A 27542-nucleotide genomic window follows, 5' to 3' on the forward strand; every position below is an offset into this window, starting at 1 on the left:
TTAAAAAGTAAAATTAAAAAAAAAAACTCACAAAAACTGTGGCTCTAAGTAAATCTTGACAAGGACCCTTGCTCACAGTATGAGACAAGAAGGCAGAGTGTCACCCTGGTCTACCTTAGCTGGGAACATGCACATTGGGAAACAGAAATTTTCACCACACTGTCCATGTGCACAAATGACCTCAATAACACCATTAGTGTTGATCTTGGGGTTACAACAAATTTCAGAGAATAGGTGAGTTAGCAAATAATGAGGCTCCAATGAAGAAAGATATGGTAAAGCCCACTGGAAACCCTGCTAGGAGAGCAGCCATTCCGCCTGAGTGGGAATTAACTTAGCACCAGGGCTCTTATCTGGGCGTCAGAGGAAGTCCTTAGTAGCCTCCCAAGCACCAAAGGGCAGCTTTGAGAAATCTATGCAATCTCTAAAATTGTATGCAAATTTTTTATATATTTTTATGGAGCCAGGATCCAATTTTCAACAGGACCTCGAAGAGGCTAGTACCTACAAAAAGGTTAAGAACCAGCTTAAGGAATTAATTTTTCCCCAAAACTTAATTGGGTTTTTGTTTATTTGTTTGCAGGAGAGGGCAAAGTAGCATAAAGACGACAAAGGAAATCACAGACCTCTTGAGCAGCCAAAGCCCCTGACGACTAAGCATACTTTATTGGCAACAAACAAAGTAACTATGGGCTTAGGGTCTCAGAAGAGGCCTGGGAAGCCACAGCCCCACCTTTTTTCTCAGCCTATCCCTCCCTACCTGGGAGAGGTCTCCTACCACTGCTGTAACAAATTACTACGCCACTGTTTGAAACAACACAAATGTAAGATCCTACAAGGCTACAGGTCACAATCCTGCCATGGGAGTCCCTGTGCTAAGGTGAAGGTGTCAGTGAGACTGTACTCCCTCTGGAGGCTGCAGGACAAAATCCATTCCCTTTCTTCCAGCACCTATGGGCTGTGCTTTCCTTGGCTCTTGGCGCCTTCCAACCTCTTCCAGTTCAGTCACAGAAGCACTGACCTCTGCCTCTATCTTCATACCTCATGATCTCACCCTCTCCTGCCTCTCTCTTCCATCTTTTAAAGACCCTTGCAAAGTTATGGAAACAGCCAAGATGCCCCACTACTGACAAATGGATTAAGAAAATGTGGTATCTACACACAAGGAATTTTATGCAGCCATGAAGAACGAAATGTTATCATTTGCTGGTAAATGGATAGAATTGGAGAACATCATTCTGAGTGAGGTTAGCCTGGCCCAAAAGACCAAAAATCGGATGTTCTCCCTCATATGCGGACATTAGATCAAGGGCAAACACAACAATGGGATTGGACTATGAGCACATGATAAAAGCGAGAGCACACAAGGGAGGGGTGAGGATAGGTAAGACACCTAAAAAATTAGCTAGCATTTGTTGCCCTTAACGCAGAGAAACTAAAGCAGATACCTTAAAGCAACTGAGGCCAATAGGAAAAGGGGACCAGGAACTAGAGAAAAGGTCAGATCAAAAAGAATTAACCTAGAAGGTAACACCCACGCACAGGAAATCAATGTGAGTCAATGCCCTGTATAGCTATCCTTATCTCAACCAGCAAAAACACTTGTTCCTTCCTATTATTGCTTATACTCTCTCTACAACAAAATTAGAAATAAGGGCAAAATAGTTTCTGCTGGGTATTGAGGGGGGGGAGAGGGAGGGGGCGGAGTGGGTGGTAAGGGAGGGGGTGGGGGCAGTGGGGAGAAATGAACCAATCCTTGTATGCACATATGAATAATAAAACAATAAAAATTTTTAAAAAAAGACCCTTGCAAGTACACTGGACCGCCCAGACAGTCTAGGATCACACCCTACGTCAAGGTCTTTGACCTAAGCCCCTCCACAGAATCCCCTTTGCTGTGTCAGGTGCCACACACACAGGCTGGGTCTCTGTGAGACCCACAGAGGGACACAGTCCTCCCCCACTGCCTGAAGACTCATGAATGGCAAGGACGCAGCCTTCGGTGTCCGCTCCCACAAGATGCAGAGTCCCTGGCCAGCCAGAGTCAATGACAAGCTCGCTATTAAACTGGGACAATGTCATGTGCCTTGGGAGCCCTCCTGGGAGAGAGACCTGGCCCTGCTCTAAGGCTGTGGAATCCCTGCCTAGTAGAAGCCAGGGCCCTTCCTGTGGGCCACATAATCGTCCATAGCCGCCCCAGTTCCAGGAGGGGCAGGGCCCAGGCCCTCTCTTAGAAGTGCAGACAAATGCAAGAAAATAACTCTCATACCAGCAACATCTGTTTCCCCCGAGCAGCAGTAGGCAGCCTTCACACAGACCCCCAGGGTTATCTGCTTTTCGCCTTGTTCACCATAAAACAAAGAAGTCTTTGTGCATTCATTGGCTACGCCAATAAAACTGAGCAAATAAAGCAAAATGGCAGGAAACTGCTAAACAAAGTGATGGGGCCCAGTTCACACTCCAGAGGTGGGAAAGTGACTCACCCCTGACAGTGCAGGATCACAGACAGCAGCAAACATCTCCCCCTACCCCCACCAGGACAATTAAACAAACACAAGCCTTTCACCTTCATACTTTAAAAACAAATCAACAAAACTCAACAGGGCCACTTTTCCCACTCTATTCCTGTCAATTATTGACTACCTAATAAAAACAGCCCCATCACTGACTTACACTATGTGATAACACAAACAGGCCTAACCTTTGTGAGTGTGATGATCAAGTGTGAAGCACTGTTTTCCCCTCATAAACAGACTAACTCCAAACAACCTGGCAGGCTTGAAATAAGTATGTATTCTTTCACTGGTCCCAAGCCAGGAGTCTGAGACCAAGGTGTGTGCAGGAAAGGGGAGGGTCCCTCCTGCCTCTTCCAGCGTGTGGTGGCTGCTGCTGGCAATCCTTGGTGTTTCTTCATTCGCAGCTTCAGCACTTCCACTCTGCCTCCATGGTCACATGCCTGCCTCCTCCTTGTGTGTCCCTCTGTCTTCCCATGGCTGTATTCTCATAATGGCTGCCCAACTGGATTGGGGCACACTCTTCTAACAGGACTTCATCTCACATCACAGTTGCAACCTCTCTATTTCCAAAAATGGTCCTGTTATGGTTTGTATCTTGTTGTTTTCGGCTGGGGGTGAATGGGTGATGAGACAAAGTCCTGCACTGTAGCTCAAGATAGCCTTAACTCATTATGTAGCCCAGGCTGGCCTAGAACTTGCGATCTTCTTGCCTCTGCCTCCCAAGTGCTGAGAATACAGGTGTGTACCACCATGCCTGATTTGCATCTTAATACCCCCAAAAGCTTGTGTGTTTAGGGCATGGTCCCCAGCTAATGGTGCTGTTGGGAGTGGTGGGACTTCAGAAGGTAGGGCCTTGTTGGAGGAAGTGGGTCATTAGGGGTGTCTCCTTGAAGGGTATATTGGGACCCTAGCCCCTTCCATTCTCTCTTTGCTTCCTGGCTGCTGTGAGGTAAGCAACTTCCTCTGCCACACACTTTGGCCATCATGTTCTGCCTCCCCACAGGCCAAAAAGCAATCATGCCAAGTGACCATGGACTAAAACCTCTGAAACCACTAGCCAAAATAAACCTTTCTTCCTTTAGGTCGATCTCTCTCAGGTATTTTCACAGAGGCCCAACATTCTGAGGGACATAACACAGGGCCAATTCTGATGTTCTGGGGTGAGAAATTCAACATATCTTTTTGGGGCTACAACCCAGACCCCGACGCTTAGTAATATTCTTACTTGGCAAGCCTGTCCCCGTAAAGCCTGGACTCCTGCAGACGCCTCTCCAGTGAGCTGCTCTTCTTCCTCACTGCCTCATCTCCCTCTCTTCTCTGCACCCTCTCCCCAGCACCCCAACACTAGGCTGCAATGCCCCAGCTGTTCACACTGCCCACTACCTGTGCCCAGAGTCCTGGCCTCCCAGCACACAGTCCAGAATCATGTTACATGCTGCTTGCCACAAGCAGCTGTATTTTCACAGTCAGGTCTACGGGGAGAAGAAAGCCCTTCTGCTGTCCAAAATGGAGATCACAGACCAGATGTCTGCAACCATGAGATAGCTTAGGAATGAATGAAGCCACCAAAGGGGCCATGGTGGCAGAGAGTACCACCCCTCTCAAAAAGCATAGATGGACAACTGTAGCCAGCAGCCACCAGGTGGGCACACCTACCATGGGACACCGCTGAGTTTCCAGTACTGGCAACCAACCTCCATTGGTGTTAAACACCCCATGCGCAGAGGTGGAGCAGAGGCAAGGCCTGGGGGGGAGGGGAAGAGGGAGTGGGCAAGGCAGAGGTGGGGCAGAGGTGAGGCATGAGGCTTGGCACACCTCTGCAGGCCATAATCTGCCCAGCCCATTTGCAACTTCGGCACCCCACACCCTCTTTTACTTAAAAGTCTCAAAATATAATATCCCTGCCTCCTATACCTTGTGTTGCATTTCCTGAAGGCTTTCTCACACTGCAATGAATAGTGGGAGGGATATGAAATCTTATTTTAGTCTGAGAAAGCCTCACTACCAGGGCAACATTTGAATGCAGGCTTCAAGGAAGAGAAAGAGAGAGAGATGGCCCTGGAGAGAATGGAGGAACAATGAGGTGACACACTTTATAGCATCTTGTAGGTCATAAAAAGGTATGTCACCTGCATAAGATGACAGCCACTGCAGGATTTCCATGGATCATTTTGGCTGCTGTTGAGAACAGACTCTGGAGGGAGGAGAAAAGCAGGGAGACCAATTAGAAGGATGTTCCAGGCAAGAGACACAGGCTGGTAGCAGAGGAAGTTCTGGGAAGCAGGCAAACGCTGGACAAGTAAGCAGGCAGCTCTCCCCACTCCCCAGAGAAAAGCCAAGCAGCGTATCAGGCCTGTGGACGCACATCTCCATGTACCACCTGCCCCACCTGCTATCAGCCCTTCCTACCCAGTGTCACTCATGTCCCTACCCACTCCCCAAACGTGGTCCTCCAAGTATTAGCAACATAACTGACTGGACTCCACGCAGGCTACTGAATCACAGACTCTGGGCTTGAGACTCTGAAACCTGCCTCATCACCACCCTCCAAGACAGCAACGCAGGCCAGACCTGGAGAATCACTACTCTGAGTAGGCCCCAGGCAAGGCATCCTTCCATCTGTACAGACTTCAGTGAGAAGCTCTTTTAAAAAATGGAACCATAGTGCTAACACCACATCTAAGAAACTTAAATCATAGTTTCTCAACTCATCAAACATCTGGATGCATTCAAGGCAAAACCAAAAGGCTTGATGAGCAGGCTGCAAGTAGGACAGGAAAATGACAAGTTCCAGGATGATGCCAAACCTATGTCCAGAACCACAGGTGGTGGGGACCTGAGGACAGCTCTGTGGAGCACTACCCGGCTGACCCACAAGCAGCCATGTGAGCACAGGGCTCTACAAGCCAAGACCAGCAGGGCCCCAGCCAACAGGAGGTTCAAAAGCCAAGGGATTGGAGGATGGCCCTGTGGGTGGAAGGGTGGCACTGCCTTCTGGGGCAGGGTGTTGGAACGTTGAGCCACTAAGAAGTGGCCAAGAGGATGTAAGAAAACCCAGAGGGTGGGGCCTAGAGGCCAGAGGCCACTGCTACATCCAGGACATGAGCACTGTGAAGGGGTCACTTTAGAAAGACACTGGTGCCAAGAGGGAAGCAGCTTCAGTAAAGTTGAGGGCAAAATCTGCATGGAGTGGGGTGAGGAAGCAGATACAGTTAAGTACAGCAGTTCTCCGAGGAACTCTGTGTGCACATGAGTATGAGGGCACTCAGGTGTGCATGGATGCGTGAGGATGGATGTGTATGTGTGTGCATAGGGCAGAGAAACAGGGAAACTGTTGGAGAGGGATCAGAAGGTTTCTCTAAGATGAACATTGTCACGCACTTGTGTGGTCCAAAAGGTTGAAACCAACCCAAGGCAGGGAGGTGGAGGAAGGCTAAGGGAGTATCTCCTTGGGCAGGCCAATGGGACCCAACACAGGGGTTGGCCTTCAGCACGGCAGTCCATGGTGGAGAGCAGGAAGACATGGTGTAGGAGTTGCGGGGAGGATGCAGGAGCTGATGTCAGGTCTCTTCTGATGGCTTCAGTGTTCTTAGTACAATGAGGAAAGAGGCCATCAGTGAGAGGTAAGCATGGGGGGGTGGAAGGCAGACAGGGGAACATGGGCATAGCACAGGAACCTGACTGAAGGGCTTACCCGGACCCAGGGATCCTGAGCCAGTGATAAGATCCATCCACATAATAGAGGGGCATCTCCCAACACTTCCAGCCAGAGGCAGGACACATATGCAGGACAGGAGTCAACCAGGGTTCAGGTTTGGCAAGTGGCTGGGACCCAGTAAAAGGGGGTGGGGGAGGGAGCAGGCGCAATACAGGGCTGGTCTCTGTCCTGGTGAAGAGAAGAGAGGGCTGAGGGCCCAGGGAGGGGGAGGGAGGCTGTGGAAGGGGTCTGGATCCAGCAGGCCAAAGATGCAGAGATTGGAGAACAGAGGGATGGATGACAAACAAGGTGGAGGTGGGAGACAAAGAATCCGTTGTCTGACACAGATGACAAAGGGACAAGATGTAGCTAGGCCAGACAGGGACCTACTCAGTGTGGGAGAGGAGGTCAAGATCTTCAGGACGGTCACTGACATAGAGACTGAAGGTACCAAGAGTGAGGACAGGACTTATACCTGACACACTGACAGACAAAAAGGAAGACAAACCACCAAGGCACCTGACCACAGCAGCAAGAAGGGGCATCAGGAGCCAAGTCTCACGATGTGTGTGGGTCCAGGATTAACAGAACCCACTCCCTTTCTGCCAGAGAATGTGACTGTGGACTGACTTGTGGTACTGATTCCTTGGTAACCTAAGAAAAGTTGTCTATTTGAACACAATATGTCTTACAATACAATTAATTGCCACTGGTCAAAACCACATGGACTGAGGATCTACAGGTGGACTGGAGATAAACCATGGGGGCACCAGAGACCTGAGGAGACCCTAGAAGGTCTCCTCCTCCAGGCCCAGAGCTGAGTGGAAGAGAAAAAGCCATCACTCACACCGCTCCAAAGGACAAGAGAATCCCAAGTAAGGCAGCTAGAAGTAGGAAAAGTTTGGGGCTCATGTAGGTTGCCTGGCTGGAAACTGCCCACACCTCTCTCTGCTTATTCATTATTGAGTGGGAACCTCCTGGACCAGCCCTCCCATGGGATAGTGTAGGTATTAAAACTCTTGCTCTGCCAGCGGACTCCACCTGTGCCCACCATGTCCTCTTCTCCTTCTTCCCTTTCCTCACCTGGCAGAATAGGTGACTCCCCTTTTCTCAATAAAGCTATTCTACCTCACCCCATGCACGCAGTGGGTGTCCAGTTTTCTGGATTTTTCCATTTGGAGCACAAAAACCAGGATCTTCTGATCACAGACTGCACAAGGGCCATTAACACAAGCAGGGAATTAACACAGTAGCCTGGGGATTCTGGTTAGTGCATCTGGGCAGGGCTGGCATAGGTGGGAATAGCCGTTTCCTTGGGCTGCAGACACCAGTCCAGCTCCACAGTTACACAAACCACAGGCACTTCTTTCTGTAATAACACTTTCCACAGTAACCTGCCATAAGGAAATACCAGCAAAACCCTGCCCATAGGTGAGAAAAATAAGCAGGTCAATGGCTCAAGACTGAGGTTCCATTTGTGGTCACATTCCTGGGTATGACATGAAACCATCTTCTTGTATTTCAGGGTTTTAAGACTGGTCCAGCTCAAGGTCAAAGTCTCCTTGTAGTGTTGAGCTCAAGGCAGACTGGCTGGTGGTTATTCCTTCAACAGTTGTCTGTTTGGAGCTGAGGCAGCTCTTCAGAAAGACAATGGCTTCCCAGGGCACAGAGAGGCTGTACCAGGGTTGTTAAGCAAAATGGAAATCAAAACATCTGTCTGACACAGAAGCTGAGCCCAAGACAAAAGCCAACTGGCCAGTCAGCCACTGAGAAACTCTTCTGTCCTCCCCACTGTCTGTTCCTCACCAAAAAGTCCAGGCCAATGCTAGCTGAGGCAGGACACATCTGTAACCTCAGTCACTCTGCAGACAGAGGTAGGAGAATCATGGTTCAAAGTCAGTTCAGGCAAAAGCTAGCAAGATCCTATCTGAAATACAAACTAAAAGCATAAGGACTGGGGTTGTGGCTTAAGTGGTAGAGCACTTGCAAGCCCGAGGCCCTGAGTTCCCAGTACTGACACAAACACACACAAAGTCCGGGCTACAAAGAACCTCGGGAAGGGGACATCAAAAATCATTAGCTAGTCTAGGTGCAATTAGCTAGTCTAGGCTCACACCTGTAATCCTAGCGACTCAGGAGGCAAAGACTGCAAAGATCGAAGTTTGAAGCCAGCTTGGGCAAAAATGTGAGACCCTATCCAAAAAGGGCTGGAAGTGTGGCTCAAGTGGTAGAACACTTGCCTAGCAGGCACAAGGCCAAAAAGGGCATTAGGGAAGGGAATGCCCTGCCTCCCACCAGCTGTGCTAATGTCACAGCTCACCAGAGAAAATGGAGGCAAGTTTAGTCTCCTGCAGCCAGAGCTGTACCAGCTGAGGCAGGGAACTTCCCAGCACTGTCATACCCGACCCTGCTCAGAGCTAGCAGCCTGGCTGGGGTGACCAGGCCCAAGGCAGAGGCTGGCTCCTGCCTGAGTACACAGGACTGGCCAATAAGTCTTTGTAGTGGGGTCTTTTTTCCTTAAAAAGAAGGAATCCAGAAAAGCAATCTGTACCTTTAAAAAAACCCCAGCACAGTGCCAGACATGCATCTGGCAGAGTCTGGGAGACCCAGCCCCGAGGGCCAGCACAGGCAGGGCAGGGCCGTCTCTTCACTGGCTCTCCACCCAACAGGGAGCAAGAGGAAGCACACAAACGCCCATTTCACTGCGTGCACTTTTCCTTTAGAAATGGGATGGGGTCCCCTAAGGTGTGTTGGCCGGACCTTTGGTCTGATTCCAGGGTCTCATTCCTTTGATTTGCTTCCAACTACCACCACACTAGGTACCCGACCCCGACCCCGGGTTGGAGGCTGGGGGTCTGCCCTAGGCCGCCTTCCAGTATCCCCAACACTTCTTCCTGAACAGACCAGTCCAACTGGTTCCAAGGTTCTTCCCCAAGCCTCTTCTTTGCCCAGGTGATTCCTATCCTGAGGAAGGCCCCTCCCACTTCACTGCCTCCTCCCTCTGCACTCTCTCACACTCTCCTTTAGAAGTTGTGTGGTGCGATCCACACACACCTCCATGTGCTGCAGGAGATGCAGAAGCCAGGCTTCCAAGAGAAGGGGAGAGTCGCACTCCTGTCCCCACTTCTGCCCCACCACTCAACAAAGCTTCTGAATGCGCCTGTCCTAGACTCTGGAGGAACAGAGACAGTGAGAAGGACTCCAACCAGGAGCACAGAGCGTAGCAGAAGCCTAGGCTGAAAATGTCTTCAGAAGCAGGTGTGAACACCTGTGGGATGCTGCTGGAAGAGGACCCACGTGTGGAAGTACCTGGGGGACACAGTGGGAGCAGGGGCTGACAAAAGGTTTCACAGGAGTGGTGAGGACAGGGCCTGGCTGGAGCTGCTTCAAGGGGGAAGAGGAGGAAAAGCAAACACAGCCTATGTAGACAGTACATGTAGATGCCCCTTCATACGGGGGACCAGAGGAAGGAAGGAAGGAAGAAATGAAGTGGGGGCTGGGGTCAAGACAAAGTTTTTAAATTTTATTTACCTATTAGGGGGGACTGGGGTTTGAACTCAGGGCTTCATACTTGCAAAGCAGGCAATCTACCAGTTGAGCCACACGTCCAGACCATTTTGCTCCGGTTATTTTGGAGATGGAATCTTGAGAACTATTTTCCCTGGGCTGGCCTCGAACTGTGATCCAATTTCAGCCTCCCAAAGTAGCTAGGATTACAGGCATGACCCACTGGCACTCTGCTGGTACAGGGTTTCTTAACATGAGGTGTGACAGTCTATTGGTGCAGTGGTGGGAATGGCCTAGTTATGGGGTAGCCTGTGGGAGCAAGATTTTAGAAGGTAAGGGGGGACAGGAGAGGGGGACAAGAGGTTGTCCCAGATGACTGAGGGAGGGGAGTGCCCACAACTCAAAGACAGTGACTAGGTGAAAGTTTGCTATCAGTTACTTTCATTTTCTCAGGTAAACAGGAAGCAAACTCATGAGGTGAGAGGAAGGAGGTGCTGAGGGCTGGAGAAGATGTGGGACAGTCACCCTAGAGACCAGAAGAGAAATCTGACTAGACAATGCAGTAAAATTACCAAGCAGCACTGTATGCATCCCTGTGTTTTTCTCTGGCCATGATGAGCAACGCAAATACACCCAAGCAGGGAGAAGGGCTGGGAAGTTCACTGACAAGAATGAAGGCAGGAGACAGGTGAAGACTAGAGAGAGTGTATAAAAGAGTAGTCAGCCATGGACAGGAATGCAAGAGGAGGAGGGAAGAGGGGACGTGGGATGGGAGAGACAGGGCAGGTTCAGGACTGATGCACCAAGGCCTTGGTGGGCTGCAGGACCCTGAGTAAGGCGTATGGAGTGGAGTGAGGACTGAAGGTGGCAGGCAGCAGGGGGCTTCAGACTGAGCTTCCCAGGGTAGGTTCATCCTGGATCAGCTCTGTGTGGTAAAGTGAGTAGAAAAAGAACTGGCCATGAGTAGTTCAGAGGTGCAAGGCCAGAAGAGGAGGTGGTGCATCCTCTGGACATGGCCTCATCTAGGGTGGCGACCAAGTAGGGAAAGGAGTGAGGAATGGAGGGAGCCACATGGCCAGAGGAGATTCCTCACACATGGGGGCATGACTTCTGGAGGTGCTTCTTCCTAGAGAATGGGGGAGCCTAGGTTGGAGTGGCAGTGAAGGAAGAGGACACACAGCTGCCTCTAGCCCATGGACAGAGGCACAGTGGCCTCAAGAGAAGGCCCAGTTTGGGGGAGTGCGCACAGGGAAGGGAAGGAAGAGTTTGAAGGAGAGGCTGACCATAGGGAATGGGGTTGCTAAAGCCAGGACACAGTTCCAGCAGGCTAAGGGAAGAGCCAGACCATCCACTGAAGTCCATTCCTATCTCATGTTTGAATCCAGAAGACAGGCCATAATTGCTTTTTCAGGCATCGCTGTATTAGGAGTGAACTAGACCTGCGTGTTCACCTGTGTTGGGTACACTACAAGGACACTTGCCAGATTTACAGCCCATTCTCTGGAGGAGCCTTGGGTCTCTGGTGAACACAACGGTACATAGTCCACGAAAAAAGGAATAAACAACCACCAGCTTTTGGTCACATCCCCACCACCCATGGCATGTGAGGCACACACTGTAACTCTCTTGGTTCTTTCTCGGAACATGACTTTTGAACTAAACACACTTGTTCCTCACAGAGGCCCTGACCAACACCAGAGAATATTCACAACATTTTCCACAAAAGGGCAGAAGAAACCTCAGTAGGGACTGTCACTTGGAAACTGCTTCCTCCAATTACCAGCCAAAGGCTCTCTGTGCTTTGAGTTAACACCTCACTTGAACGAACAGCAGCCTCTGGTCCAGGCCGGAACCCAGCTCTGGAAGCTTAATTACATCATTTGGGGACACTGGTGTACCTGAGGTGTACCATGTGTCCTGGGAACAAAAGGTCAACGTGTTTGAAAAACTGGGCTGAGCAACTGGGATCTTTCACATGCAAGGGGGACAGGGTGTCCAGCTATTTGCCCTGAAACCTTTGGTTCCGGGGGTACACGCTTGTAGAGTAAGCACTTTGGCTGCCCGAAGTCCCAGATGCCTGGGGAGCGGGGCATTGCTTTGCCCTCCCTAACCCTGGTCTTTTGAGATGGGCTGCCTTACCTAGCACCTGCCCCCTCCCACTGTAACCCCCTAACTGCCTCCAGACACACCCTTCCCCCCAGTCTGTGGCTCAGGCCCCACACACCTGAGTCCTGCCCTGATGCTCCCACCCTGTGGCTGGGGATCAAGGTCTTGGCTAGAACCTAAGCGTACGTCTCCCTGAAGGGCAAGTCCAGTCAGGACTTGTCTGGAAGCCTTCAGGGCTCATCCAGGGAGCATGTACAAGGGAGAACCAAATGTCTGGGGGGCTTGGGGGGAGACTCTGGGGAGGGAGACAGGTTTGAAGGCACAGGTGTAGGTAGGCCCAGGAGAGTGGGGTGACTGGGGGGCCATTCTCTGTGCCTGAATTGAATCACAGGAGGCCACAAGACAACCAGGCAGCAGAAGGGAGACTCAGCCTTCACCCACCCCAGCCTGGTCACACAGACAGCGGTGCCAGGCAGAGCCGGCTATACGGGCACCATTGTTTCAGTCATTTGTACTTCTCCTCTTGAGAATCACTTATTGTAACCCTTGCCAGTTTCTGTTGCCCTATTTGTCCTTCTTCAGTGATCTGTGACCCATCAGGGTTCTTTTTTATGCTGTGATGATCAATCTTTGGCCCTTTCAGTGTTGCAAAGCGTTGTTTGTTGTTTCCTTCCAGCTATTCCTGTCTTCTAATAACACTTATGGTATATCTTGATATAGTATGACTTTAAATTTTTATATAGTCAACTCAATCAAGGTGACAGAGAGTGAGGGGCAGGCAGGGATCTCAGTGTGCAGCCAACACCCCAACTCCACATCTGTGCACTGACTTTTGGGTGTGTTCACTGGGAGAAATTCATGGAGCTGCACTCAGAGTGTCCATTTTTCGTTTATTATATATCAACAAAAATATTTCTTAAATCTGTCCATTTTTTCCTTTATGACTTCTGAGTTTTATGCTTTTCCTAGAAAGTCTTTCCACACCATACAACTGGGACACAATTCCTGTATTACCTTCTAATACTTTGACAGTTGGATTTTTCTTTACGTTTAACTCTTAACGATCTCTGGAATTTATTTTAACATACGGTATAATGTGGAGCTCTCACTTCGTGTCCATGTGGGTAGCTGTGTTCAAAGGCTCAGTGAAATCTTTTCTTCCCTTCTGTTTGAGAAATCACCATCTGTTTAATTCTCCAATTCTGGTTTCCTGGTGTTATGGTTTGGATATGGTTCGACCCTAAAGGTTCATGTGCTAGAAGTTTGGTCTCCAGTGCAGCAGTGCTGAAAGGTGGTGGAACCTTTAAGAGGTGGTAAGTAGAGGATGATGGCTCATGACTCCATGAGGGGACTGATGCTGGTGTCAGAGTGCAGATTAGTTCCCTCAAGCATGACAGTGCACAGGGAAGGAGTGGTGACTGACAACTGTAATCCCATATTCAAGAGGCAGAGATCAGGAGGATCATGGTTTAAGCCCAGCTCAGCCCAAAGTTAGGGAGCCCACCACCCCAACCAATAAAGCTGGGTGTGATGGTGCATACCTGTCATCACCATCCCAGCTATGTGGGAGATGTAACTAGGAAAATCTCTGTCTAGGATGACCAGAGCCAAAAAACGTGAGACCCTATTCAAAAAAAAAAAAAAAAGGCTAATGGAGTGGTTCAAGTGGTAGAGCACACGCCTAGCAAGCCACATTGAGTTGTTAAGAAAGAAAGAGAGAGCCTGGCCTGTCGTTTTCTCTCTCAAGGTGCTACTGCTACCTCTGCCTCTCCCTCTACTTCTCTTTCCCTCTCTCTCCCCTACCACCATGTGATTATATGGTGCTATTTACCACGGAGCCCTCACCAGAAGTCAGTGCCAGCACCACGCTCTTGGCCCTCCACAACTGTAGGCTAAATAAATCTCATTTCATTTTTATCAGCACATATTCATTGTACGGGCGATTCATTGTGACAATTCTAAATACCCTTACATTGTACTTTGGTTAGGTCGCCCCTACCATTTCTGCCCTTAACCAAATCTCTTTTCTTTATGAAGTGTCCACCCTTGAGTATTTTATTTAGAGCAACAGAAAACAGACTAAGGTACTACGAGCCCCTAAAGGTAGAAGGTCAATGTTAGGCTTCAACAGTGCTTCTGGTAAAAATGACCTTGACTAGCAAACGGCCTCTGGACAGGAAAGTACAGTGAACTGTGACTCCTGGGTGGGATGCTAGACTTGGGACTTCCTGGGCTCTGGTAACTTTTATAATGGGGTATGTCCCCTTCATAAACCCTGGAGTCTGTGCAGACAGGGTTTTTATGAGGGATCCTGACTCCTGTGGGGCCTGGGGCTTCAAGCTGGGGGAGGAGCTAGTTACTAAACCAACAGCTGTGTGAGCAGGAACTGCTGGGAAAACCACACTCTCCCAGACAGGAGCAGTGGCCCTGTCCTGCTGGCATGCAGAGGTCTCTGGTCTGGTCTTTATTCTGGATGAATAAAGCAAGAGTCCTGTTAGGCACTGCACTGGTCAAACACACCAACACCCTTTACCAGCTGTTTATCCTTTCTCCAGCTGATCTAAATCGTCCTTTAAAAAAAAAAAAAAAAACTAAGTTATTCCATTCACCCAAGTCTGTTCTAAGGCCTCACCCACTCCCCTGATCTGTGCTGACAGCCTCTACCATCAGGGCTTCATAAAATGTTTTGCTGTCCAGTGGATCGATCAACCCTTGTTGATCTTTTTCAAAACCTTCTGGGCTAGTTCTTGACCTTTCTTCACGGCTCAACAGTGTTTCCTGAGCCTATTCCCAAACCAGGAAGTGCTGAGAACACATTAAGGAACAAGGCACAGGAGTCCCTGGACCAGTTAGTTCCCTGCTCTAGCAGACACCACACACTGGGGAACTAAAAACAATGGGAACTTACTCTCCCAGTTCTGCAAGCTGGACACCCAAAATCAACTTGTGGCCAGGGCCATTTTTCCTTGCCTTTTCCAGATTCTGATGGCCTCAGGCACTTGTGGCAGCATCACTCTGACTTCTCCTTCCACGTGGCCACATTCCTTTGCCTGTCTGTCTTTACACAGCATTCATTTGTGTGTGTGTGTTCTCTTCTAAGTATGATCTCACCTTGACTTACATCTTAATTACATCTATAAACATTCAACTTCCCAACAAAATCACATTCAAGGGCATGAGAGGGTGGGTTGGGGAACAAGACTCAGCCCACAAGACCCATGGAGCCTGCACTGTTGTGCTGGACAACAGAAGACATACACGCAAGCAAACCCATGAGGTCATTTCTGTGATCAGTGCCACAGAGAAAGGAAAGCAGGTGGTGATGGAACAGACACAGTTGCTATGTGGAGGCCCTGGGCCATTCCAGCTACCATGGTCAGGAAGGTCCCACTGAAGTCACCATGCTAAACCCTGAATGAGGAGGAGGCCAGGCGAACACTGACTGGGGGAAGTCGCTGCAGGAAGGCAGAAGAGCAAAGACAAGGCTTCCTAGATAGGAACAGGGCAGGTTGCTCAAGGGGACTGAGCCTGGAAAAGGTGGGAGTAAGGACACAGGGCCATGCAGGCCCTGCCTGGGGGTGGGGGAGGCCGGAGAGCAATCAGTGGACCAGTTAGGAAGCCACTGCAAAGTCCAGGAGGAAGTGAGGGTGGGCAGGGGCTGGACTCTAGAGGTGGCAGCAGCTGTGGGGAGTGTAGGATTAACAGTGCATTTGGAAGGTAGAGTGGTCAGACTTGCTGGCAGGCTGGCTAGGGCTAAGGGTAGGGGAATCAAGAGACCTATCAGATTCTTCTCATGAGCAAGTACCTAGACAGGACTGGCAGGAACCAAGATGGGAGGATTGAAGTAAGAATAAGTTTGGGTGCAGGGGAGTTCCAGATACACTTCAAAACCATTCTGTTAAGTTTTATGTAAAAGTCCTGTTGGAACTCACTGGGTTTTGCTCACAGCTCCTTGCGTTTATGGGTGACTTGGGAGGACTAGCCTCTTCGCAGTGATCACTGTCCCATCCCAAGAGCATGGCTCACCTCCCATGAATCAGAGCCTCTACAAAGCTTTACAACTTTCTTCTTCTGAACTTCACATATTTTGTATATTCCCAGAAACCGTGGGGGGGGGGGATCCTTTTCCTGTTACATACTCTAATGGACGAATGATGATATATGGGAAGGCTATTGATTTTTAGCTGCTGACAGTAAAAAGCAATTTATGAATTCACCAAGTCTAATGAACCAGCCAGCTTATCACAAAGCTCCAAGAGTTATCAACATTTCCCATATTGACTTCACTTACTCCTCCTGCCCCAGTGTTTGTGCACCTACATGTCCATCTGTCCGTCTCCTGCAGGAGGCCAAACAGTCCAGTGTGACTATAGTTTCCCTCACAGGTACTGCAGGATCCATCCTGTCACCCACACCCCAAGTCTCCAGAGTGTTCAGGAGGGAGAAGACAGGAGTACCAGATTGAGGTCATCTAGTAGGCCCACCACCAAGTCTTTCTTTAGAGCCCAGCTGCATTTTGAAGGCAATGTTCTAATAAGCTCTCAGTAACCTACTTTTTCCGGCAGCAAGCTGAACCAGAAACTTAAAAGGGAGCATGCAGCCAAAGTCAGAAGCATGCTCAGAAACCTGGGAAGTCAGGGCCACTCATACACAGACAACAGAGTTTAATTCTGTTTCTTCATTTCATACATTTGGACCTATGCACTTTGATCTTGTTTCAGGGGTAAGCTACAAACAAACTTCCATAGTAGATTAAAAATCTCATCATAAGGGGGCAGGTGCAGTGGCTTACGCCTGTAGTCTCAGCTACTTAGGAGGCAAGGATGGAGGCAAGGCCAACCCAGACCCTCCCCCCTGAAAAAAAAAAAAGTTAGCAAGTTCCCAACTGGGCAGGGTGGCACACACCTATATTCCACACCTACACAGAAGGCAGAGGTAGAAAGATCATGGTCTGAAGCTGGCCCTAAGCAAAAGTACAAAACCCTATCTGAAAAGTAACTAAAAGCAGAAATGGTTGGGGGCATGACTCAAGTGGTAAAGCGTTTACCTAGCAAGTACAAGGCCCTGAGTTAAAAATTCCAGTATCACCAACTCCCCAAAAAATATCTTATCACTGAACCCGTGGCTCAGTGTTAGAACACTTGCCAAAAATGTTGGAGGCCTTGGGTTCCATCCCCAGCACCACAAAAATAAATTAAAAACCAAAATCAGAAAAATGTCCTTACCACCACACAGTTCAGAGAAGGCTTTACCCACACAGAGCCTTTAAGTGAATTACGAAAGAGCTCCTGACAGATCCAGATAGACTGGTTGCTTGGAAAGAGGGGCTGTGGGGGGAGGGAGAGAGCCCCGTACAGACCTCACAGGAGGTCTGGACTTACTTGTTCCTATCAGGACTCCCTAGGATCTCTAGAATTGTTAATGTTTTTAACATTCTAACTGAAATCATAGCTCTTCCGCTGTCAATAAGCAGCAAAACTAAAATAGAAAAAACAGTTAAGTTCTGTTGCCTCTGGCCAAAATCAATGCACACTACAAGACAAACCCTTGTGTCCCCACCCCAAAAACCGTCTCTAGGTTCTGTGTGGAGGAAGAGGCGGGCGGCCCTTCATGACAAAACACTGTTCACACTGGAGACACCGATTCCAACATGGATTCCTTGATAAGCCCCATCCCAGCCCCCATGCTACCACCCAGATGTGGCTGTGACCATGTTGTCCACCCCCCTACCCCCAGGCCCTCCCCTCCTGGTGGTCCCAGTGAAAACAAAACCAAACACTGGTCATGGATGGACCTTATCACAAGGGCCTGGCTCAGGCCCAGACAGTGGTAAGTCATTTCCAGCCCTGGCTTTCCAGTGTTCCTTTCTTTGTCACACCACTGAAATAAAAACAACCCCCACTGTGGAAAGTGACTCTTGTCCCAGAGCCTGTACACTGCTGCCACATGTGACTGCATCCTCATCACTCATCTCTGCCAGCAGAAGCAGCTGGGCTCCGCAGACAACAGCCTCCTCTTCTTAAAGAGAAGGCTTCTGACACAGTTTTGATCTTTTATCAGTCACTGGTGAGATTCCTGGATGCTAAGTTTATGCAATGTGTAAAAGACTACAACAGCACAAAAAAGACCACACACACAAGCCTCCCCTGCCTAGCCAAAGGACGGCCAGTAATTTTTTTTTCTTTTAAAAGTTATTCCATAATGAAACTTATGGTTTTAAGAATGTCGACGACTCCTGATTGGGGACCATGGCTCATGCCTGTAACACTGCTACTTGGGAGGGGAGATCAGGAGAATGGTGGCTTGAGCAAAAAGTTCAAGAGACCCCCCATCTCAACCAATAAAAGCTGGGCATAGTGATGTGTGCCTGCTGTCCCAGCTATGAAGGAAGTGTAAATAGGAGGATCACGGTCCAGGCAGGCCCAGGCATAAATGAGACCCTATTCATAAAATAACTAAAGCAAAAAGGGCTGGCGGAGTGGCTCAAAGGGCAGAGCACCTGCCTGGCAAGCACAGGCCCCAAGTTCAAACCCTAGCACTGCCAAAAGAACCAAACCAAAACAAACAACAACAAAAAACCCCAAGAATGACAATGGCTCTTAAGAATCTGTTAAAGTAGCCATGCAATTAGCATGGTTCATGATAGATTAGTACTCTGTGTTCCCAATTCAAGCCATTTTTTTTTGTAAGTTTTTTGCTGGTAATAGGAAAATGGCAGAATCAAGGAGATAATTTTATGTATTTTTATAATTTCAGAAGCAATCAATAAAAATATATCACATCAGATTTCTAGGCTTAGCTCAGATCTCAAGGAAATCATAGCTTGCACTTCGCCAGATCACTTCTAAGATTCAAACTTCTGGGTAGTTTAAACTATTAGGTGAGTGAAGTAGTGATGGTATTTATGCTTAGTGTTTAAGTCTTTTTTAAAAAAAGATGTATGGACTCTCCAAAAGGCATGTAGATATCATTCATTTGTTTTCCAATTAAGGTTCTGAGGTCTGGAAGGAATAATTAACTTCGCAGCATAAGAAGCCAGATCTAGAATTCAGGTCTACCCCCCAGGTGCTGCCGGACCCCAGCTACTCCCAAGCATGGTCCATGGACCAGCATCACTTGGGAGTTTGGAGAAACACAAACTCTCAAGGCCCCCAGAGCCACCAAAGCAGAACTTGCTTTAAAACAAACAAACAAACAAACAAACAGAAAATACATCCTTTTTATTGTTAAATCATAAAGAGGTATCAAAATTAAAAGCAAAAAATTCAGGGTAAGACTCAATAAAACTACGAGGAGCATCCACAGAAGCGAGACGGCACTGACCAATATGAATGAACGACAGGAGAAAGACAACAGTGAGCACGTGCAGAGGGTACTGGGGGAGAGAATCTGGAGAAACTTTGGCCTTAGGTAAAGAAATAATGGGATGAGATTTCTAAACCCCACTATGTGCTTAAGAGTCATCAGCCCCACTATCGGCACTGCCTCAGCCATCCTCCCCTTCCAGTCTCTTTTTGATCCTCCTTGATCAACTCCAGCTGGTCATTCTGTCTTCATTATTATCAGCAGCATCCAGCAGGGTCCCCAACTCAGCAGTCATCTCCCCCTCCTTCTTGGCCTCCATCTTCTCACTGGTCTCATTTTCCTCTGGGAGCTTCTGACTTCTCATTTCACCCCTCTCCTTGTTTGCTCTGTTCCTTTTCAACTTTTCCCAGGTTTACCAGTAGAGAATCCACTTTTTGTATTATCTGGGTCAGCTCCTTCGTAATGGCCTGAAGGTCATCTCCTTTCAACGTTCCAGATTTGGAAGAACATCTCTGCTGACCACTCTTAGAATTGAAGCCACTTTTGCATTTCCTGACCCACACCAATGTTTAGAGGACACTTGCCTCAGCAACAGGAGAGGAAGCACACATACTGGTAATGGTCCATCCTGCCATTATAGTCCCAATGAAAGTCACAGTCGAAGTCAAACGAGGAGCCATACATCGCCCACCTGCTTTTCTTCAGCTCACTTTTGGCTCTGCAGCCAGAAGAATATCTAAAGCCTGGCCAGCAATCATTCTGCCATCCTCTCCTGTGACATCAGCCCAGGCATCTCTCATTAACACACTGGATGAAGGCAAAGCCCTTATGAACAGGGAAACCCATAATTCTGTCATATTTCAAGAGAATTGCCTCCACATCATTGGCTCCTGGACCACAAGAGGGTTGCGATTCCCATGAATTCACAAGAGCTCATGAAGCAAGGACCTGTCTGTTTGGTAATAGTGCTAGCCACTGTGTTTGATAACAGGCTCCTCACAAAATGTAGCTGAAGATCAAAAGCACCTCACAGTTGGGGAGGGGGAGGGAGGAGGGAGGGGGAGAGGGAGGGAGGGGGAGGAGGGGGGAGAAGAGATTAAAACCTGAACTTCTACTCCCAGGTTCCACATGAAGCAGCTGACTGGTGCTCACGGTTGACAGTGCAAACACAACCCCTGGGTCTTATCTGTTCTGCAGGCCAGGACCTGCATTTTAATGCCATCCCTGGAAGATAGGGATGGACGGGCAGGTTTTTGAAGTACTGCTATCCTGAGCTTGTTGATTTATGGGGAGAAGGGGAGGGGAGGAATTTGCAGCCAACATCCTGCAGGCTGGTTTGTCCCTCACTTGGTCACTATGATCACAACAATCACCAATTTCTCCAGCACATGTACACCAGGCTCCATATGGTGATGCTGGCAGGTGGTCTCTTGTTCTGAAAGATCCAAGGGTGCAATATTTGTTTATAGCTGGGCATATGCTTCCTCTCGGGGAGAGAAGATGTTTGTGACCCTGAAGGTGACTAGGAGCTGTGGCTGGGATGGCAAAACAGGAGTTCCAGGTCTGGTTAGAAACTTCTGGGGACGCCAGGCTCACCTTCCTAATAGTGACCACTGCCTTAATAGTGACAAGAGAATGAGCCAGTCCTCCAATGGGTCTGAGCATCAGCCATGAACAACCTGTCTCCTCTTCCCCTACCTCCAAATCCTGAAGCAGCACCAAAGCAACGAGGCGCACCTGTGGGCCCAAGAGCTGCTCAGGCAGCCCACACCATGCCTCCGAGATGGGGGTGCCTAGAGCCTCCCCAGACTTGCCACAAGCAGCAGGGCACAGGTGGGTTCCCTGTTCTTAGGGTGTGAAAACAGATATGCTCTGAGGACAGAAGACAAGGACTGCCATCACAGTGGGTGTGAGGTCCAGGAGTGGAGAGACATCCATCAGCCTCAGGAGAGAGGAGACCAGAATGGGCACAGATGCAGGAAGAGAATAGTGTCAGCTGTAGTAACATTGCAGATGCCTCACCCATTTCCTCAAAACACTACTTTAACTAAGCTGGCCTTCCACATTCCTACCTTGGGATATGCTCCTGCAACCTGGAGCCAGCCGGGCCACGAGGTCCGAGCTTCCCACCTGTCCTTCAAAGCTGTTGGGTGTGTCCAGGGAATCCTCTTGCTCTGAGGCATTTTCTGAACAAGTGGCATCCTGCCAGCACTGCATATCACAAGTGCAAACGACTGTGGCCCACAGGACTGACCAGGTGCACCCAGCTTCCTGAACAGGCCCTTGGTGAAGGGGCCAGCACCTGCCCAGTGCCTCAGCTGGCAGACAACTCCAGCCCCCAGAACAAGCCAATAGGGACAGGTGGATCCACCATAATAGCGTGCCTCACTTAGGAACTTCTTCTGACTCAAATCCAGATCTTGGAATGGTCCAGCTCATGTCCCACCCATCTGATAGTCCTCGCACTCAGAGCACAGCCTTGGAGAGCCTAGGGTCTCAGTGCTTGCTCTGCCATGGGGAACCTAGCTCATCCTCAGCACCCTGACACTGTGCTGGGACGTCCACATGTGAGAATAAGTCAGCATGGCTGTATATCGTGTTATCACAGTACTAGTCACAACAGCCTAGGTGCCCATCAACTGGTGAGTGGATAAAGAAAATGTGGTATATACACACAATGGAGTGTAGTTAGCCAAAAAGAAAGAAATTATACCATTTGCAGGAAAGTGGATGGAACAAGAGATCGTGTTAAATGAAGCAAGCCAGACTCAGAAAGACGAACGCTGCACGTTTTCTCTCATTTGTGGAAGTTGGGGGAAACAAAGCAAAACAACCAAGGTCACAAAAATAAAATGGGGACTCCTAGAGAGTTGGAGGGGGAAAGAAAAGGCGAGGGAGAAGAAAGAGATAAGAAAAGAGTAATAGAGGGAGTGAGTATGATCAAAGAACATTTTATACATACATGGAAATGGCATGATGAAACCCCTTACTATATGCAATTTAATATGTGCCAATTTAAAAAAGAATGCAACAGCTGGGGGCTCAGCTCTGCCCCCAAGGAACACAGGCTTGAAACCCACACACTCCCATAAACATCACACTTGCTCTTGGTAGTGCTGCTGCACTGCTACTCGAAAGTGGGTGACTGGCTCCCCAGGCAGGAGCCTCCTCTATGAAAAGTGTGTACCATCACCAGCAAGCCTCGTCTTTGCTGATAGGTGAGTTTTAAAACCCAAGATAAGCACCAAGACAATGGGACAAAGGGAGTTTTTCCATACACGTTTGTTTTTCTACTGAGAATGAGATTTTACTGAACACACTTATCCTCTGGAGCCTCTGGGCCTGATTCAAATCATGGCTCTGCCACTAACTAGGAGTAGAACCTAGGCAAGTTCTTATGTTTCTCTGTGCCTCAGTTTCTTCAAGTGTAAAATGGGGATTATTAGCACCTACCTCATAGTGAGAATTAAGTAAGTTAGTATATGGAAACCACTTAAAACAGCGTCTGATGTACGGTAATAAAATGCTAGCTATTACCAAATTGAACCCAAGTTTACTTAAAATTTCAAGACAGCTTGCAACAAACATTCCTGAAGCATACGGGCTCATGATCTGAGAATATTTCCTGAGATGAATTTCTCCAGGTAGAATTCTGGATTGAGGTTTTTATTTACATGTCTAAAGTTTCCTACAGAAACAATGACTCACATTTATGGGAATGGTGGGGGAAAGCCACTTCCAGTGGGGCCCTAAAACAGGAAGTGGCCTTCCTAGGCTGTTCTGTATTGAAGGTGGACTCAGCCTGACCTCAGACAGCCTGGAATCTACCAGTGTGCAGAGCCAGGAATGGCAGGCAGCACTGGGTGGGGGCTTCGGTTTTAAGCATTCAGCTTTGTCCTACGTGGACATCTTTCTGGCCCAATTTGATTTTTTGCCTTACAACCATCCAGCCCTACCCAGAAATGCTTACAGACCTCGTTCCAAAGTTTGAGTCTAAGTCAGTTTACCAAGAGCTTAAAGGACAATTCAAGTGAGGGAAAGACAAAACAGAAAATAGTCCCATCCTCAGGTAGCAAGGCCACAGAAACTGAGCAGCTAAAAGTCACAAAGTGGGACCTGAGCCCTCAAGGACACACCAGAAGTAAGACACAGACTTGAGCAGGTACCCGAGGCAAACCAACCTGGTATCTGCAGGGTCTGGGGTCTGAGAACCAGTGGAGCCCTATATCCCACATGTTAGACAATTTTGCCATCTACAAACAAACTAATGAACTTAAATAAAATACATCCTCTCCTCCTATCCTGAGCAGCACACCCAGTGACTAACCGGAAAACCAAGCCCAGGGAAAGCCGCCCTGCAGGCCCCTTCTCTTCCAAGACCTTCTCTGGGGCTTCTCTACTCCCTGCCAGGGCTTGCAGTGCACAGAGGACAGCCAGCCAGCTTGGGTCCAGTTCAACCCCTTGGGCCTGGGTGGACACCCCACTGCGCAGCCAGTCAGGGGCCCTGGGAGGAGGCCCCTTCCTCCAGCAGCAGGAAGCAGGGGGGCCATTTGCATAGCAAGTTCCAGGTGCTGGGTAGCAGGAGTGTCCTCCAGAAGGCTGAGGGACCTTATGCATATGGCCAGGGCTGATGCTGCTGAAGGGTACAGACCTTCTCCTGAGCCCATAACGTGGTCAAAGGAAGGCAGTAGGGAGCCTGCAGAGTGCCCTGCTCGACCAGCTGTGCTTGTTCCTAGTGGTCACTGTAATACGTACTCTTGGCCAGAATTTCAGAATCTGCTACACCACCATTTCTGCCACTGAAATCTGTCAAGTAAATTGTGAACTTACATAGTCAGGTGACTACTGTTCACAGAAATGTACTGGCTATCTCCAGATGGCTGTAAATTTAAATGTTTACACCACAAAAAAAATGGTATCTGGTCAGGTTCAGTGGCTTGCGCATACAATCCTAAACCACCCTGGAAGGAGGGACTGGGAGATCTCAGTTCCAGGCCAGTCCAGGCAAAAAGTTCAAAACACTCCATCTCAACCAGCAAAAGCTGGGTCTAGGCTGGCCCAGGCAAAATACAAGACGCTATCTCAAAAATACCCAGAGCAAAATGGCTGGAGGTGTGGCACAAGTGGCAGAGTGCTTACGAAGCAAGTGCAAGGCCCCGAGTTCAACCCCCAAATACCACAAAAAAAAAAAAGGTAAGTATTTGAGAGGACATGTGTTAACTGGCTTAGTCATTTCATAGGAGATATATATATATCACAACATCACTTTGTTCCCCCCTAAATTTGTATAATTATAATTTATAATTTGCAATAAAATTAAAAAACTGAACCTATATATAGGTTTATATAAATAAATGCAAGTCAGGGAAAGAAGTAAATCAAAACCTTTCCTGGATCTGAATATTTTAGGAAATTCAGGTTATTTTTCATAAAATATGCAGGGATGAGTGAAAAATACTGGTAACTGTTTACACTAGAGATGTGTCCACAGAGGCTGATTTTTCCCATACTTCTGGGTATGTTTGAACGGTTTCACAATTAAAGGCTAAAAAAGTTTTTGAGCCATGTAGCCAAAACAAGAAGAAGCTCAGATTTGGGACCATTTTCCAAGTCAGGACCCTCACACCTTCCCCTGGCCACACCTGTGCTACCACCTCTATTCAGAAGACCTGAAAGAACAGCACCTATTGGGTTCTCTCTGATGCTCCTCAGCCAGTCAAAATTCAAGCCAGCAACCCTAATAAATCTAGGCCTGAGAAAGAAACCAAGACAAAACTTCAGATGGACACTTTCTAGGCTCTATGGCATGTCACCAAATCAAACCAAGCAAACTTGTGACCTCTATAGCAAAGCCACTGGGATGACCAGGAAGCCTGCTGTTTCCATACAACCGTCCCCCCAAAAGGTCAAAGAAATGTAGGGACACTTATTAATTAATGAAGTCTCCCAGCCTCTGTCCCTTCCCTGCTTCCCTGCTGTGACAAGGCTGGGGAGGAAGAAGCAGGGTTTCACAAACCCATGTGTAAACACATCTCCTGTCAACACCAGGACATTCTGCAGTTGTCCCACCTGGGGCTGTTTGGAGCACTGGTGCTCACTCTGAAAATGGATGCCATCCATGGATGATCAGATCAGCGTATCAGGTCCTCCCGAAGTCTAACAGAGATAGAGAGACAACGCCAGCAAGTGCTTGTGGTCTCTGCCTACTGATGCTGGACTGTGGACAGGGCAAGCTGCTGGACTCTGGCTTTTCCCTTGTACTGAAGCATGCTCCAGCTGGGGAGACCACGAAGATTATGAGAACCTTTTAAACCGGAGCCATACTCATGGCTTTTCTGCTTCTGGAAGTCCTGCTCCCATGATTCACATAGAAAAGTTTCAACTTAATTCTTTTAAAAGCAGGAAATTTGTAATTACTCCTTCTAAAATCCTCCTGCTAGCAGGCTAGATGGCTTTGTTGGAGACCATATGCAAAGTTCCCATTAGAAGAGGAGGACAGGTAAGGACAGGTTAGAACAGGAAGAGTCCACTCCTGGACCAACCATGCACCATGCACCATCCAGTTCAAGACCCCATCTCCATACACTGCCTGAAGACGCTAAGGAAGTGCTGAGCCCTTCAGTGAGAGGCACAAGCTGAGCTCCTCAGGTGATGCTAGGAAGTTGCTAGCCACCAGCACAGGACAGGATGTGCCTTCAACTGCTGTTCCCTGTAAAGGCAGCCACGCACATCTGTAGCAGAGCTGGGCAGAATTTAGAACTACCACAACCCACATGACAATAACTCATGCTGTTCCTCTCCTAGTCTCTCGTCACTCACTGGGGACACCCAGCACAGGAAAACCACAGCTGGAGAGAAAAGGAAGCTGCCCCACCCTGTGCCCTTAAGAAAAGAGTGAAAGGTCAGGATTAGGGTGCCACAAAGGTACTGTCTCCCTCCCCCCAAAAAGGAGAGATTGCAAGCTTCTTGTGAAAAGGAAAGCACTCTTATCCTTGTCAAGAAAAAGAAAGCAACACAGCTAGCTGGACCGGAGAACACAGATAGGAATTTCAAGCTCAAAGCCACTTTATCCATCAGTGATGCGTTTAGGACATTTTAAAAGTTTGAATCAGTAACTTCCTAGTAACAGAAGTCTCTCTCTTATAATCCCAATATCCTCAAATGCTGTAGCTTCATTTTAAAAAGTAGCTTTATTTCACTTAATGAAGAAAAACAAACTTTAAAAACTTACAAGCCTGAGATCTCCTGCAGAACACATGCTAGGACAAACGTGGGCTGCACATGAGCTGGGAATGGGCCAATTCCTTTCATCACCTCTCCCGTTGTAACATCAAGTACTGTATCGGAGTACTGATGCACTCTAAGTGCATCTCAGCCCAAACTTAATTTCCTAATGGAAGGCATGCATTATATTGCTTTCATTAATCATTTTAAATGTGCACTTTTGAAAAAACAAAGTACACTGTTCCAAATGGCTTCAAAGGAACTCTTACATGTCCAGGAACTTTGCTTAATGTTGCTGCAGTTCAACTGAAGGGCATTTTAATCTTGCTGATGAAACAGTAGCCTTGTACCATGAAATTAATCTCCTGGTTCCGATAAATGTGGTATGAAGCAGACACCTAAAATGGAGTGGAAATTTCTATGATTTTCTTTCAAGGCCATATAACAAATGACCAAGCTTGGACTTTTTAGGACAGAACTCATCTGGAAGAATCTGGTAATTTAATCCGCGATTCCCTGCACAATTCTGATACTGAGAATACTGAAGACATTGTTTCAGTAATCAAGTGACTGAAAGGAAGCCAGAAAACTACATATTTTTTTTATTTTTTATGTTCCTGTTTGTTTTGAGACAGGGTCTGGCAATGTTGCCTAGGTGATCTCCAGCAACTGGGCTAAAGCAGTTCTCCCACTTCAGCCTCTGATAGCTGGGACTTTGACAGGTGTGCACCACCAGGCCCGGCTAGATAAACTGTTAATGGCATGATCTAATGACATGATTCCTTCTAACTTACATATAGATGTATACACACATACATACCCTAACCAGAGTTGACACATACCAATCTTCAAACAAGACCCTTAAAAGTGTGGTGTCTGTGTTGCCCTCAACACAGAGAAACTAAAGCAGATACTTTGGGGCAACTGAGGCCAATAGGAGAGGGGGACCAGGAACTAGAGAAAAGGTTAGATCAAGAAGAAATAACTTAGAAGGTAGCACACACGCACAGGACATTAATGTGAGTCAACTCCCTGTATAGCTATCCTTATCTCAACTAGCAAAAACCCTTGTTCCTTCCTATTATTGCTTATACTGTCTCTTCAACAAAATTAGAGATAAGGGCAAAATAGTTTCTGCCGGGTATCGAGGGGTAAGGGGGGGGTAAGGGAGGGGAAAAGGGAAGAGG

General features: G+C 48.2%; 1 protein-coding gene and 1 pseudogene across 10 annotated transcripts in view; both read right to left on the reverse strand.

Annotated features, from left to right (window-relative positions):
• Positions 1-27542, reverse strand: part of Synj2 (synaptojanin 2) — a 103463-nt gene that overhangs the window by 74726 nt on the left and 1195 nt on the right. For 5 of the 10 annotated variants that reach the window (XM_074071464.1, XM_074071447.1, XM_074071471.1 and 2 more), the window contains exon 2: positions 4646-4710. The exons of the other annotated variants lie outside the window; for them this stretch is intronic. In XM_074071464.1, coding sequence (XP_073927565.1) covers positions 4646-4710 — 65 coding nt within the window. The remainder of the gene's footprint in view (positions 1-4645; positions 4711-27542) is intronic. 10 annotated transcript variants of the gene reach the window in all.
• On the reverse strand, positions 19313-20068 carry LOC109681907 (heterogeneous nuclear ribonucleoproteins C1/C2 pseudogene; annotated as a pseudogene).

This window comes from Castor canadensis, chromosome 1 (assembly GCF_047511655.1).
Source record: "Castor canadensis chromosome 1, mCasCan1.hap1v2, whole genome shotgun sequence".
Classification (NCBI taxonomy): domain Eukaryota; kingdom Metazoa; phylum Chordata; class Mammalia; order Rodentia; family Castoridae; genus Castor; species Castor canadensis.